At 38.6% G+C, this 12,758-nt stretch overlaps 1 protein-coding gene across 4 annotated transcripts; it reads right to left on the bottom strand.

The window, feature by feature from the left end:
• Positions 1-3,357: 3,357 nt before the first annotated feature.
• Positions 3,358-8,681, bottom strand: LOC107560810 (G-protein coupled receptor 1-like). Of its 4 annotated transcripts, none has more exons than XM_016245077.1 (3): positions 8,493-8,681; positions 6,542-6,650; positions 3,358-4,963 (listed from the first exon to the last, which is right to left on the bottom strand). In XM_016245077.1, the coding sequence occupies exon 3, from the start codon at positions 4,960-4,962 to the stop codon at positions 3,892-3,894; it is 1,071 nt and encodes a 356-aa protein (XP_016100563.1). In that variant the 5' UTR covers position 4,963; positions 6,542-6,650; positions 8,493-8,681; the 3' UTR covers positions 3,358-3,891. The 4 variants fall into 4 exon arrangements, with proteins under 4 accessions (XP_016100563.1, XP_016100561.1, XP_016100562.1 ...); XM_016245075.1 differs by having other exon boundaries at positions 8,503-8,681; XM_016245076.1 differs by having other exon boundaries at positions 6,542-6,646; positions 8,503-8,681.
• Between the last annotated feature and the right edge of the window lie 4,077 nt (positions 8,682-12,758).

Below are 12,758 nucleotides of genomic sequence, written 5' to 3'. Positions count from 1 at the left end.
CTGCTCACCCTCAGTCCACCATCTATTCGGTGCGAGCACCGCGGGTCTGCCAGTCTCCATTGTCGGCGTGGCTGGAGATTCCCTGGCCTCCGCCTCCAGCCTCTGAGTCCCAGACTCTGCCTTGGCCTGTCGACCAGCGGCTCCACCATGGCTCCTAGCTCCCTTCTCTCTGCTGTGGCCCGTCAGTCCACTGGCTCTGCCGGCCTCCCTCATCCCTCCGGCTCCGCCTTGGTCTGTCGTCGTCCATCCATCGCCTTGGGACTCTATTCCTCCGGCTGCGCCTCGTCCCTACGGCTCTGTCAGGCTCCTCCATCCCTTCGGCTCCTTCTCAGTCCTCTGTTGCTCCGACTCCCCCGTGGCCTTCCGGATCCCCGCCGCCGCCTTGGTCACCTGAGGCATCTGCTCCGCCTTGGCCCTCCGGATCCACCCTGGCTCATTAGCTCTCTGTCTCCACTTCAGGCTCCTCCACCACCTGCTCCGCCGCCGTCAGTCGCCCCCCTAGAGTCATCAGCCCTTCCTCCACCATGGCTCCTCCCTCCATCGGCTCCACCGTGGGTCACCTTCATGACTGTGGCATTACCCACCTGGCTCTGCCTGCTCCAAGCCCCTCCTGTCTCCATCTGGTCCACCCTGGCTGCTCCTGTCTCTTCCCTGGCTCCTCCCCCTGTTGGCTCCACCATGGACTCTGTCTGCCGGCCCCCTTCCGGGTGCCCATTCTCCTCCTGAGCCTCCTCCCTAGTTCCCACCCGTCCCTCCCTATGTTGTTTCTAGGGCGCGAGGACGTGGCTTCCAGGAGGGGGGGGGGTGATATGTCACATCCATGGACTGTCTGTGTGTGTTTTTCTCCCCACGTGCTCCCCGTGACCCCATGTGTGATTGTCTCATTTGGTTCAGATGTGTCTCATTAATTACCTAGTTTAGACCCGTATTTAAATTGTTGTCTGCCCGAAGTTCCTTTGTCCGGTGTTAAACGTCTTGATGTGCTACGTGTCTCCAGCCTGCCCTGTGTTTCCCTGCGTTTGGATTATTAAAGACTGTTGTTTATGATTATCCCTCGTCTCAGCGTTCCTTGCTCCTCTCTGTAGGAATTGTGACACAGACAATAGAACAAACAATACAATATTTAGTTTGACCTACTGAAGTTGATGATCAACATTTTCTAAAGGCTGACCAATTCTTGAAGATAAAAAACTTTTTAAGCCCTATTTTGTAAAGCACCAAAGATCTGTTATAAGACTGAAAACTCCAATTAAGGCAAAATTTGTTATTCAACATTACAGTTGTTGTTCAAGACTTCTCCGTTGGCACATACATTTGTAGGAAAAATACTGCTTCACTCGCCTCGAAAAACTTAAAAATCTGGCCTCCATTACGTTGCCAGAATTCAATCAAGCCAATGTAATGGGATTTCCTGAATTTGGTTGCTAAATTCACTGGCAAAATCACTTTTTTTCTCAGAGCATGTCCAACATTTTGTGGCTTAGATTTTGTAGTTTTCAAAAACAGGACAAAATGTGCAGTACTAAATGAAAATTATATTTTACATGATAAGAACAGCACACTGGCTCATCTTGCTCCACTCTCACAATCTGCTGCTTTGTTATTTACTAGTTATTCGAACCTTTAAAAGACCAGCACAACAGCAACACTTATAACGTGAGTTTGGGAGCAGGACTATCTGTTTGAACAACCAATGGTAGGTGAGGGGAGTGTTTGAGAAACCTTTTTGAAAACACTTGGTGAGGCTAATGGTGTGTAAGAAATGATTAACTTCATCTTAAAGATTAAAATTAATTCCTTTCATTGCACTGCACACACACTCTTTTTCATAAGGTTGAGGAGATGCAAACTCTAAACAGATGTAAATCTTGTCACCATATGGGGCATGAATACAAATGTGCTCTTTAGTGCCTCCTCTGTACATTGCAAAACCCGGCCACTTGTTGAGTTTTGTTTGTCTAATGTTATGGATGGGACATGTGTCAAAGTGTCGAGTAGCTCTTTGTGAATGCTGGTTTTGTATGTAGTGTATTTTGTCATTCATGTAATGTTTTTTTTTATTATTGTTAAACCCACTGTTGCTGCTGCCCTATTTCTAGCTTCATTCCTTGGCAACTTGTCTTGGCTGTTTGGCTCTTTTTCTTCCTCCTTTTTAAATTTGGCTAACATTGAATGATTGTGTAACTCCACAGCAACAAGCAAAGGGGAACCCCACTACTGTGTATATTCACAAAACTTCGGAGCTTAAATAAAAGGTTTTGGTTATAGTTTGGACATTTAAATTATATATATATATATATATATATATATATATATATATAAATTATATATATATACAAATCAACACAAACTGTTTGGGACAGGAATAAAAAAACAGGGATTGTTCAAGATTTTGACAATATTTTGACAATTCTGTTGTTTGAAACAGACTGAAACAGACATTTTGGCTCAAAAGTACTTCCACAAAAAAATTAAGCAGAAGTGAAAATTCTCAGTAGCATCATCAGTCCCAAACAAGCTTGATAAAAATGACATCTGACATTGTGGTGTAACTTCAAATTTTTTGGCCTATTTATTGTTGCATCTTTGACTTAAATAGTGATTATTTTAAGGTAAGAAGGTTCAAACATGCAAGAACTGAGTGTGGAAAACTGGTCATTGTTTAAACACGTGCGTCTATCTTTTTCAGATATGCTTTAGTTTAGTTTTTAGTGTAAACAAGACAAAACTCTACATCTGTAAAGAGTGTAGCTCTAATTTCAATGGAAATGTTTTTGTGTTCCTCTAGCCATTGATTAAAACATTAGGCTACATTTTTCCCAGCTCTGTGCTTTTTTTTCTTCTTCTTTTTTGTATTTTTGTCAGCTACTTTTTTACTTTTATACAGCATATTTCTAGTAAATAAAGATAACTAAGTTTGACTCACATGATGAATCACCATACAACATATGTGGTAAAATGTGACCTGTCCTATAGTACACTGAAAGTTATCTGTAGAGTTCTGTTTTAACTTACAAGAAATACACAGAGTTTAATACAAGTTAAGCTCAGTCAACAACATTTGTGTGATAATGCTGATTACCCCCCCCCCCCCCCCAAAAAAAGATTTTTTTTTACTTATCCCTCATTTCCATAAAAAAACCAAGGCTATAATGAGGCATAATGGAAGTGAATGAGGCTCAAATATTTTAAAAGCTGATAAAACTTCAATTCATTTTTGTAGTTGTTTTAGAGTTTTAAGTTTCATTGTCATGCCAACAAAGTTGTAAAATTGGATTTAACTTTACATAGAAAAAAGTTGTGATATTTCACACTAAAAACATGTTAATATGCATATTGTTTACATATTGAGGCTATACTATTGAAACACTGAGTATTTTAATGTTTAAGGGTTGATCCAATTCACTTACATTATAAGTTCCTCACTGTAACTCAGATTTTTGCTATTTTATTTTTGCTTTTATTTAATAATTTATAGATAAAGCAGTATAATTCTAAGACATTAGCATTAGCGAGTTTATTGATTCTGTGGAGTGCATCCAAACGACATAAGTCAAATGAATTTAAATTCAAATTTAAACAGTCCTTTCAAACAGAGCTGAAATATCACTCATCTTGCTCTCAGAGATGTGCAGAAATACGTTACAGAGAAAAGTATATGAATTATTTTCTTATGGTTACAGGTAAAACTATATATGTTTTTTTTTTAATTGTACGACATAAAATAGACAATGCATTAAATACATTGTAATGTGCTATATTAGAAATGAAAGCCAGTATTTCCCAACCACTTTGGCAAAATCTACTTGAGTCCAGTTGGAGCTCTAGAAGTTTCATTTCAAAAGCTAAAAGCCCAAAGCTCGTTGAGTTCAGGGGTGATCGCTGAGCTGATCAGACGGAGGAGTTGGCCGTGGGTTCTTCAGGAGAGCAGCTGGGCAGTGGCGAGTCTAACTCCGTCGCAGACACAGACTGACTCAGCTCCCTCAGCGAGCTCTTGGTGAAGTTCAAACACGACCTCCTCACCAGTTTACGCACCTTCTTGGTTAGCAGTACGTACAGAATCGGGTTGACGCAGCTGTTGAAGAAGGCCAGGCTGGTGGCGAGTGGGAAGCCCACGATGAGCACGGAGTGCAGGTAGGTGGTGCGATGCATGCTCAGCTCCATCAGGGTGAACGTGTGAAACGGCACCCAACACAAGAAGAAAGCAAGAATCACAGCTGAGACGGTTCTGGAGAAGCTGGTCAAGCGTACCGAGTCGGATCGGCGCATCTTAATAGCCAGCAGAACGCCGCTGATGGTGATGGTTGCAAACGGAAGCAGAAAGCCCACGGTGGTGCGCAGCGACACCATCGCAATGTGCCTCACCGCCATCATGTGCCTGCTCTCATCATGAAAGTTATTAAAACACACAACCTTCCCTTTATGCTGGATCACGTCACGGAATATCAGGGCCGGACAGCTTAGACAGCAGGACGTGATCCAAATCAGCGCACAGACCCACCAGGCCCTCTGGACGTTTCGATACCTTTCTGACCAGCTCATATGGACCAGTGAGATGTAGCGATCCAAGCTCAGGACGGTCAGAAACAGCACGCTGGCGTACATGTTCATGGTGCACACGAACGAGTTAAGCTTGCACACGGTCTTCCCGAAGAGCCAGTGAAAGTCTCGCAGCACGTAGTCGATGGAGAATGGCAGGAAGAGCACAAACACAAAGTCGGCGATGGCCAGATTCTGCAGCCAAATGCTGTTCACGGTCCGTTTGCTTTTGAAGGCGGTCACCCAGATGACCAGGCCGTTCCCGATTACTCCCAGAGTAAACGCCAGGCTGTAGATGATCACTGATATGATGTGAAGAGCTTCTCTCTGAGTGTAGCCTCCAGCCTTGGTCTCCTCCACATTTCCATAGTCCGCGTATTCATAAGTGCCATTTACATAGTCCCCGTCTTCCTGGGTCATCATTCTATAAACAAAATAGGAAAGAAAAATCACAAATAAGAGTTCTTTAATATCTATTGTGAGATTAATTAGATTAAATGGAGATTTTTGCTTAAAGTTGAAGTTGACTCCCCCACTTGACATTGGTCGGTTAAACAGTTAACCCCGACCCATTATCACATCATTGGTTGAGCCAATGCTACTGTGTTGGGCTGCTTGGGATGATCAAGTAAACAGATAACCTAGGCTCATTCGAGAACTGTGGCAATATTTCTGTAAAATGATACGAAGAGTTCATTTGAAAAACTGATAACTTCAGTTAACTTAAAAAATCATGTTTTCTTTATCCTGCATTCCAAATAACATCAATCAAACTGCAGTTGGGTTGTTTTGATTAAATAATAATAACTAAAAAAATACAGCAAACTAACACAATAAAAACATGATAACACATGATTTATGAAAATGAATAAAAACTGAGTTATCTGTTTTGGCAAATAAACTCTTCATATAATGTTGCTTCTTGCACGTTTTCCGACACTTTTAAAGTGAAGTGTCTATTGAGTGATGCAAAAAAAAATGCTTTCATTTGCAAAACAGCAACATTTTATTACATTGGTCGTTGTACGTATTGTAACATTTTGGAAAAGTAAAAGTGATCGCACTAGAAGTTTAATGCTCATGTTTGAAAATAACTTGGCAGCACCAACTCTAAACCCTAACCTAAACCTTACCAACAGTGTTAACCAATGCAATCGTGAGATAAAAATGCATTTGCTGAAGCAACCATGCCATTTTAGCTTGCTTCTACAAGTCTTTGTGCTCTTTTATCAAGATTTGTGTTTCTCAGGACGCATACCAAGCACTGAACCAGGTGAGCTGCTGAGCAAGTTTACTATATCATAAATGCTTACTTCAAAATGTATTCGTTTACAAGCACAAGAATAAAAGTTGTTGGTATTTTACTGCCTCTACTGTTAATTTCAGCTGGAAACTGTAGTGAATATGTAAGTCTTGTAAGGTTTCAAACAGAGCAATGTTTTAATAGCACCACAGAGTGTTTACTCTTTTCAGGGGAATCAGCCTACAAAAAAAGTTGATACTGTAAGTAAACCATTACTGTAATACTGTAAGTATTAACCTTTGCTTAATAAACTGAGTTTCAGTATTAAAAAATAGACACATCTCGACAATGTTTCAAACTGTGCTCGTATTTAACAAGATACTAAATTCTCCAATCAAAAGTAATAATTTTTTAGCTCATTACATTTACCATATGTCAAAAACTGTCTCATTTGTATCTATTCTTATTCCTTCTAAAGCAAATTTGTCACATAGTCGAAACATAACAGATTTCCAGCCACTTGAGTTATTAAAGAGCCACACCTGAGCAACCACTTTCCTCTGTGAATCGCACAGAAGTATTTTAACAGACACACAGACTTATAACCGAGTCTCTCTACTTTGTCTACAACATGAAAATATTGAACATGTTATTCTCTCTGAGTAGGCCTAGATCGAAATTGATCCCAGATTTTGCAACTATCAAGGCGCCTCAATCCAAACACACTCTTTGAAAGACATTTCAGAGTTAGAGAATTACCTGACAGCGTCCTGCACACAGACTTCAGCTCCTCTGCAAGAATTCCTGTGTCGATTTCACAAAAAGATTTGTGATATCCCTGATGGGTGTTTCCCTGTTATTGTTCTGGCTGCAGAATGAGAGAGAGAGTGAGATAAGAGGGTAAGAGAGGTGAAGGAGGAGTGAAAAGAAAGGATGTGGACTGAGTATGGCACTTCCACACACACAAACACACACTTTTGTCCCTTCATAAAGTAATTCCAGTGTTTTGTTTTCTGTGCCTTCAGGAGCGCTGGGGTCTGTGGTCAGAGTTTTGCCAGCATGCGCACAGAAGGTTTTTATGATTCTGCTCTGTCACTAACTCACAAACCTCTCACTCAACAGGAATGTTTCTCTGCAGGATCTTTCCATATGTGCTTCCAGAGGACTTTATGATCCTAAAGAGAGATGTAGGATTTTTCTCTCTCTGGAAATGTGATCTGTTAAGAAACGTGACTGCCATTGTGATGGGGTCAACACAAATTAGCTCATGCCACGACTGAGCTGTCATTGCATGCACACAGTGCAATGAGCAACAACTGATGTTATATAGAAAGCTAATTATGACACACCGCTGCAGAATGAATCAAAACTTGAGCATTAAGGGCAGAGATGTTTTCATACCCTTACGAAAAAGAAGTTTATTCAAGTGTGCTATTAGTATACATCTTTTAGTCTACTTTTTATGTACTTCTCAGAAATGGGCTTTATGTACTTCTCAGAAATATACTTAAAATGACATTTAAGTATACTTGACTTATACTTAGAAAAAGTCTAAATATATTTGAGCTATAATTGTGCTCCTAGAATCCGTGTTTTCATTGTTATACTGTAGGGCGCGCTAGTACACATTTTCTGTACAGAATTTCCCAAAAAACACAAGTGAAGAAGAAACCGAAACAACAGATGCTTCCACATGTAATCTAACAGGATCATCAGACATAAAACAGCATCAAAACTGTGTAACGTTGTGGAATAAAATGTCGACCAATGAAGAGGTAATAACTGTCAAGCTTTGGGGTGTTGATCGACTTTATCTACGTTTTGATTATCGTTCTGAATCCAATTCATAGTCTTTTTCAGCTTTTTGTTCAAAATGTTGTTTATTTCTTTAATTTTGATTTATGAAACTTATCCACATTCAAGTGTTTTAAAAAAAGAATGCATGAAGCCAGAATAAAATGTTTTTGTTTACAAGCAGATACCCTGTTTTTTCTTTTGATGTTTTGTATGTTCAGATATTTATATAACAAAATATATACAAATTAATACCTAAATAGGGACATAGTAGTATACTTAAAGTATGATGTAAAGTTCACTTAAAGAAAACGTACGAGTATACTTGCAGTATAAAACTACTAAACTAGTAGTTTACTGAGACTATACTTCAAATTGTACTAAAAATGCTACTACAAGTATTTAATAGGTAAACTATCAGTATACCTATAAGTTCACTTTTAGTATAGTTGCAGTACAAACTAAACATTTGGATGTAAACTAGTTGTGTACTCAAAGTTTACTACTGTTATACTTAAAGTATACTTAAAAGTATACTTGTATATACTAGAAAGTGGGCCAATTTAGTCCCAAGGAGTATTGAAATAGTACACTTACTACTAGTACACTGATATTTGTATACTTACTACATAAAGTATACTTAAAATATACTTGAACTTTAAGTATACTTGCTAAAATAAACTTGAAGTATACTACTTTTTGGTAAGGGTAGCCTGCCCTGCCAAATAAAATCAGAACCCAAACAAGGTTTTAATGGTGTGATGATGCCACTGAAGCATCTTTTTAAGTCTCTCAAAGAACTTGTTTACATTCACTGGTAGTTCTTTACAAAACCATTATGAAAAAAAAAAAAAAATTATTATAAAAAGTTTTATAATAAAGTAGTTCAATAAAATATACTGTAATAAAAGCATACCTTACCATACCTTGTGTGTTGTCGAGGATGTTGTTCGCTAGAGTAGGTCGCAACCCTCAAATCTTTACGCAAATGCTTCCCCCATTAGTTGGAAGCTGTGAAGCCGTGTAAATTGTCGTATTATACTACAGTCGTTTGGCGGAGTTCAGTTCATGCAGTTCAGAGAGCTGATAAATGAACTCACGCACTGAAAGATATGTAGGTTACACTTTATTTTAAGGTGTCCTTGTTGCAGTGTAATTATACATTTAAGTAATATTAATTAGCTACATGTACTTACTATATGATTAGGGTTAGGGTTAGGGTTACTTCCATGTAATTATGCATAATTATTTGTTATTATTATAGTAAGTAACGTGTAACAAGGACACCTTAAAATAAAGTGTTACCTAAATGCTTTCACAGTTCACAGTTCTTTTAGTGTATACAAATGACCTACATATGTCTGTGGTTTGTAATCAGCTCTAATCTTTGCAATCTGTCAGTACACAGATCTATATTTTGGTCAGCCACTGCCCCCTGGTGCAGTTCAATGTGGTCTTACATGTATATGTGATTTAATTCAAACCTTAAAGGGGTCCTATTATGCTCTTTTACTTTTGTTTTGGGGGTGTACTAGAACATGCTCTCATGCTTGGTGGTTCAAAAAACGCATTATTTTTCACATAATTTACATTATTAAAATACCTTTCTCCCCAGGCTGGCACAAACGGCTCGATTAGTTCCGGCTTTGATGAAGGTCCGCCTTCCGAAAAACAAAATGTGTTGTGATTGGTTAGCTGTCCCAGTGCGTTGTGATTGGCGAACAGCTTAGACTGTGTTTCAGTACTGCCACGCCCCCTTGCTCCGTCTTTCAACAAAAGCTTTTGGGCGAATCTGGCAGGTGTTGTGAAAGCTGTCCTCAGTAAAATAAAATATCTCTCTTTGGAGTGGACTTTGAGATTTGTAACTTTCTAGATGTTTTTTATGCCCAAACACACACACTACACACTGACTAAAATTAAAAAAAGTGAAAAAGCATAATAGGACCCCTTTAAGGGATGTCTGCGAGTCACTTCCTATGCCTTGGCTTAGGAACTGCAGATGTAGAGCAAAATTTAAACGTTGTTGATTAAATAGCTCATAGGCCTTCATGAACACCGCTATTCATAAAAAGTTCTCAACATTTCCGTTCATTTCTAAAATATTTTGCCTTAACATAATATTACACATTTTGCATAATCATATCTGATTCTGATATGATTATGCATATTTTTCAGATGGATGTCACATAAATAATATATATGGTGAATAGGTAAAAGTGGACACTTTTTGAAAATTGGTTATTAGCATTATGAAATATAATGCCAAATGACTTAGACTCACAAAAAAAATATGATTTTAAATAACTAATCATCTCCACTCTACTATTTAGATAAAAAGGAAGATATATTAATTACAGTAATATTGACTTAAAATTATTCATAAACCCCAATGCATCATTGTTCAGACTGGGACACCTTGTCAGAGTGGGACACCTATTTTTATTTATTTAATAATATTATTATTATTTTGCCACAACAGCATTTCATTAATAAACTGCATGCCAACAAACTGTATTTTTTTATTCATAATTTTATTTTCCTCTGATTTACGTCTTCCCTTATTTCTAATCTGGCCTCTTCTTCCCTTTCCCTTTGCTGTCTTTGTTACCTGCCATTGGATAGGCCAACCTTAAATATAACATGGTTTTAATCTTCTAGACTGCACTTTAAAGGGCAAATTCCCTATTAAAATGACATAAATATATGTCTCAATAAGACACCATCGCAGCTGACCAACAGATGGTTAACAAACTGGAACAATGTCAGCGTTCTTATTAACTTATTAAATGTTATGATTTTTTTCCCCCCGATCCATTGCCGCATCAAAACACATCACAATCACAAACTATGTATAACATTTTAAAACCTTAACATGATTTGCCTCAGAGGACTTTGTCATCACATAGTGTGTGTATGACACCCCCTGAACTGCTGTCACAACTGAACAAGCCCTTTTCATCCCAGTTTAGGATGAACTGGGATGCATTTTTTAATAGTAGCCAGACCTTCTTCTGTGTTGATGTAACATGCTGTAAACATGAAGTAAACAATGGACGTGACATAAACATGGGTAACACTTTACATTAAGGTTCCCTTTATAAAGGTGTTAATACATGACTAATAACTCACTTACAAATGCATTATAAATCATTGATATGCAGTTATAAATGCATGAATAGAAAGCTGATTTTAATACAATACCTGCCAAATAGTGAGCCATTTTTAACTCATGTTATAAAGGCTTAACAAGTATATTTATTAATACTTATTTCACTCAAAACCAGATTCCTGATTTTATTAATGTTGCAGCAAAAATTTACTATTTTAGCAAGATTAAAAAGTGTTGTATTTATGGTTTTCTCATTGACCTCATTTAGGTCGATTTGATGGCGCCGCAAATGGCAGCCAGGACGCTGAGCTCCGCGATTCTTCTAGTGTTTTTGTTTGTTTGTTCTGTGTTTTGTCATTCTTCTTCTATAAGTTTTACCAGAGACGAACTCCTTAACATTAAGCAGCACACCCCAGACAATATTTTTCCGGTTTTTGATTATTCGGACGTTTTGTTGGACATTCTAGTCGGAGGTATATGGGCTTACATTTCTGCCATAATTCTGCGCGCGAAAGATCATATTTTGAGCGCACAAAAGTGCATTTTGCACGCGCGCGATCTGAGTTTGTGGAGAAAATGTTCGTTTTGCAAAGAAAAAAGTCTTTCGAGCGCACGGAAATCAATTTTGCATTTAAAATACGTTTTTGGATGTGTGCAGACCTTCTCTTTTGCGCGTGCAACGTTTCACTAGCTTGCTCACCTGATGCCCCCCCCCTCTGTGCTCGCAAAATGCCAACAGCTCGCGTGCTCAGCACAACCCAGCGTTACAATGTGCCATAATTCCAGCCAATCAGAGACTGAGGCTGCTAAATTCTGATTGGCTGCCTTGACAACCAATCACAACATTTCTTGCATTACCTCGACAGCAGAAGAGGACAAATACAGTGCATGCATAATTATTATGCAAGTTGATATTCTGATTATATTTTTTTCCAAGCACATTTTACCAATAATTATAACTACTATTAATCTTGTATTTAATCACTTATAATCTATATATTATTGTTCATGAAGGCTGGAAGTGAAAAACGCCTTATATTCAGGTGTGCATAATTATTAAGCAGGTTATCTTCTACAGATAAAATCTCGAAATGAACTAAAAATGAACTCCCAAAACTTACTGCCAGATTCTGGAAGATAAATTCTTCAGTGGTACAAGAGGATGAGGTGCTGGTCCTTCTCAGCTTATCTGTCTATAAAGCACACACACACACACACACACACGCACACACACATATATATATATATAGTGCGCGGCATTCGGATTGTGCTCCCAAGCATTCATCTCGCGAATGTCCGTTCCCTTCCTAACAAAACGGATGAACTTCTTCTCCTCACCCGCACCAACGAGGACTTTTCAAACTCTGCTGCACTGTGCTTCACTGAACCCTGGCTGAGTGAAGCCATTCCGGACAACGTGCTTCATCTGCCGGGCTTCCAGCTGTTCAGAGCGGATCGCATCGCGTAGTTAACGGGGAAAACCAGAGGTGGTGGATTGTGTTTCTACCAGAGGCGGACAAAGTACTCAACTCCATTACTTGAGTGAAAGTACAGATACTGCTTGTCAAACATGACTCCATTACAAGTAAAAGTTGTAAAGACAGATTTTTACTCAAGTAAAAGTACAGAAGTACTTGCTTTTAAAAGTACTTAAGTACCAAAAGTAAATGTCCTTTTATTGTTGTACGTAATATTTGCAATACTTCTGAAGCAACTTACAATACATTACACCTACTGAATACACTGACTAGCTTGTAGTATATTTGGAATAAAGAGATTTTAGAATGTTAAAAACCTATGGGGGAAAAAAATTAACACCCCTACCCATCCCCACAAAAGCAGGATGGTAGTGATCTCACACAGCTCTGACAGTGTGCACACATCTATGTGTAGCCATTCATCCACAATTGAACAGAGTGGACAGTGAAATCCTGTAAATACAGACTGATTAGAAAGAAAGAAAAATCAAACCTGCTTTAAAACCCAGCAACACAACTGTAGCTGTACAACTTTACAACAGCAACACTGCTTTAACAAAAAAGCAAAACAGCAAGACTTATTTGACATCAAAAC

Source organism: Sinocyclocheilus grahami, unplaced genomic scaffold, assembly GCF_001515645.1.
Source record: "Sinocyclocheilus grahami isolate Dianchi unplaced genomic scaffold, SAMN03320097.WGS_v1.1 scaffold744.1, whole genome shotgun sequence".
Taxonomy (NCBI): domain Eukaryota; kingdom Metazoa; phylum Chordata; class Actinopteri; order Cypriniformes; family Cyprinidae; genus Sinocyclocheilus; species Sinocyclocheilus grahami.
The sequence above is the reverse complement of the archived record's forward strand: the minus strand, read 5'-3'. Positions and strand labels throughout refer to the sequence as shown.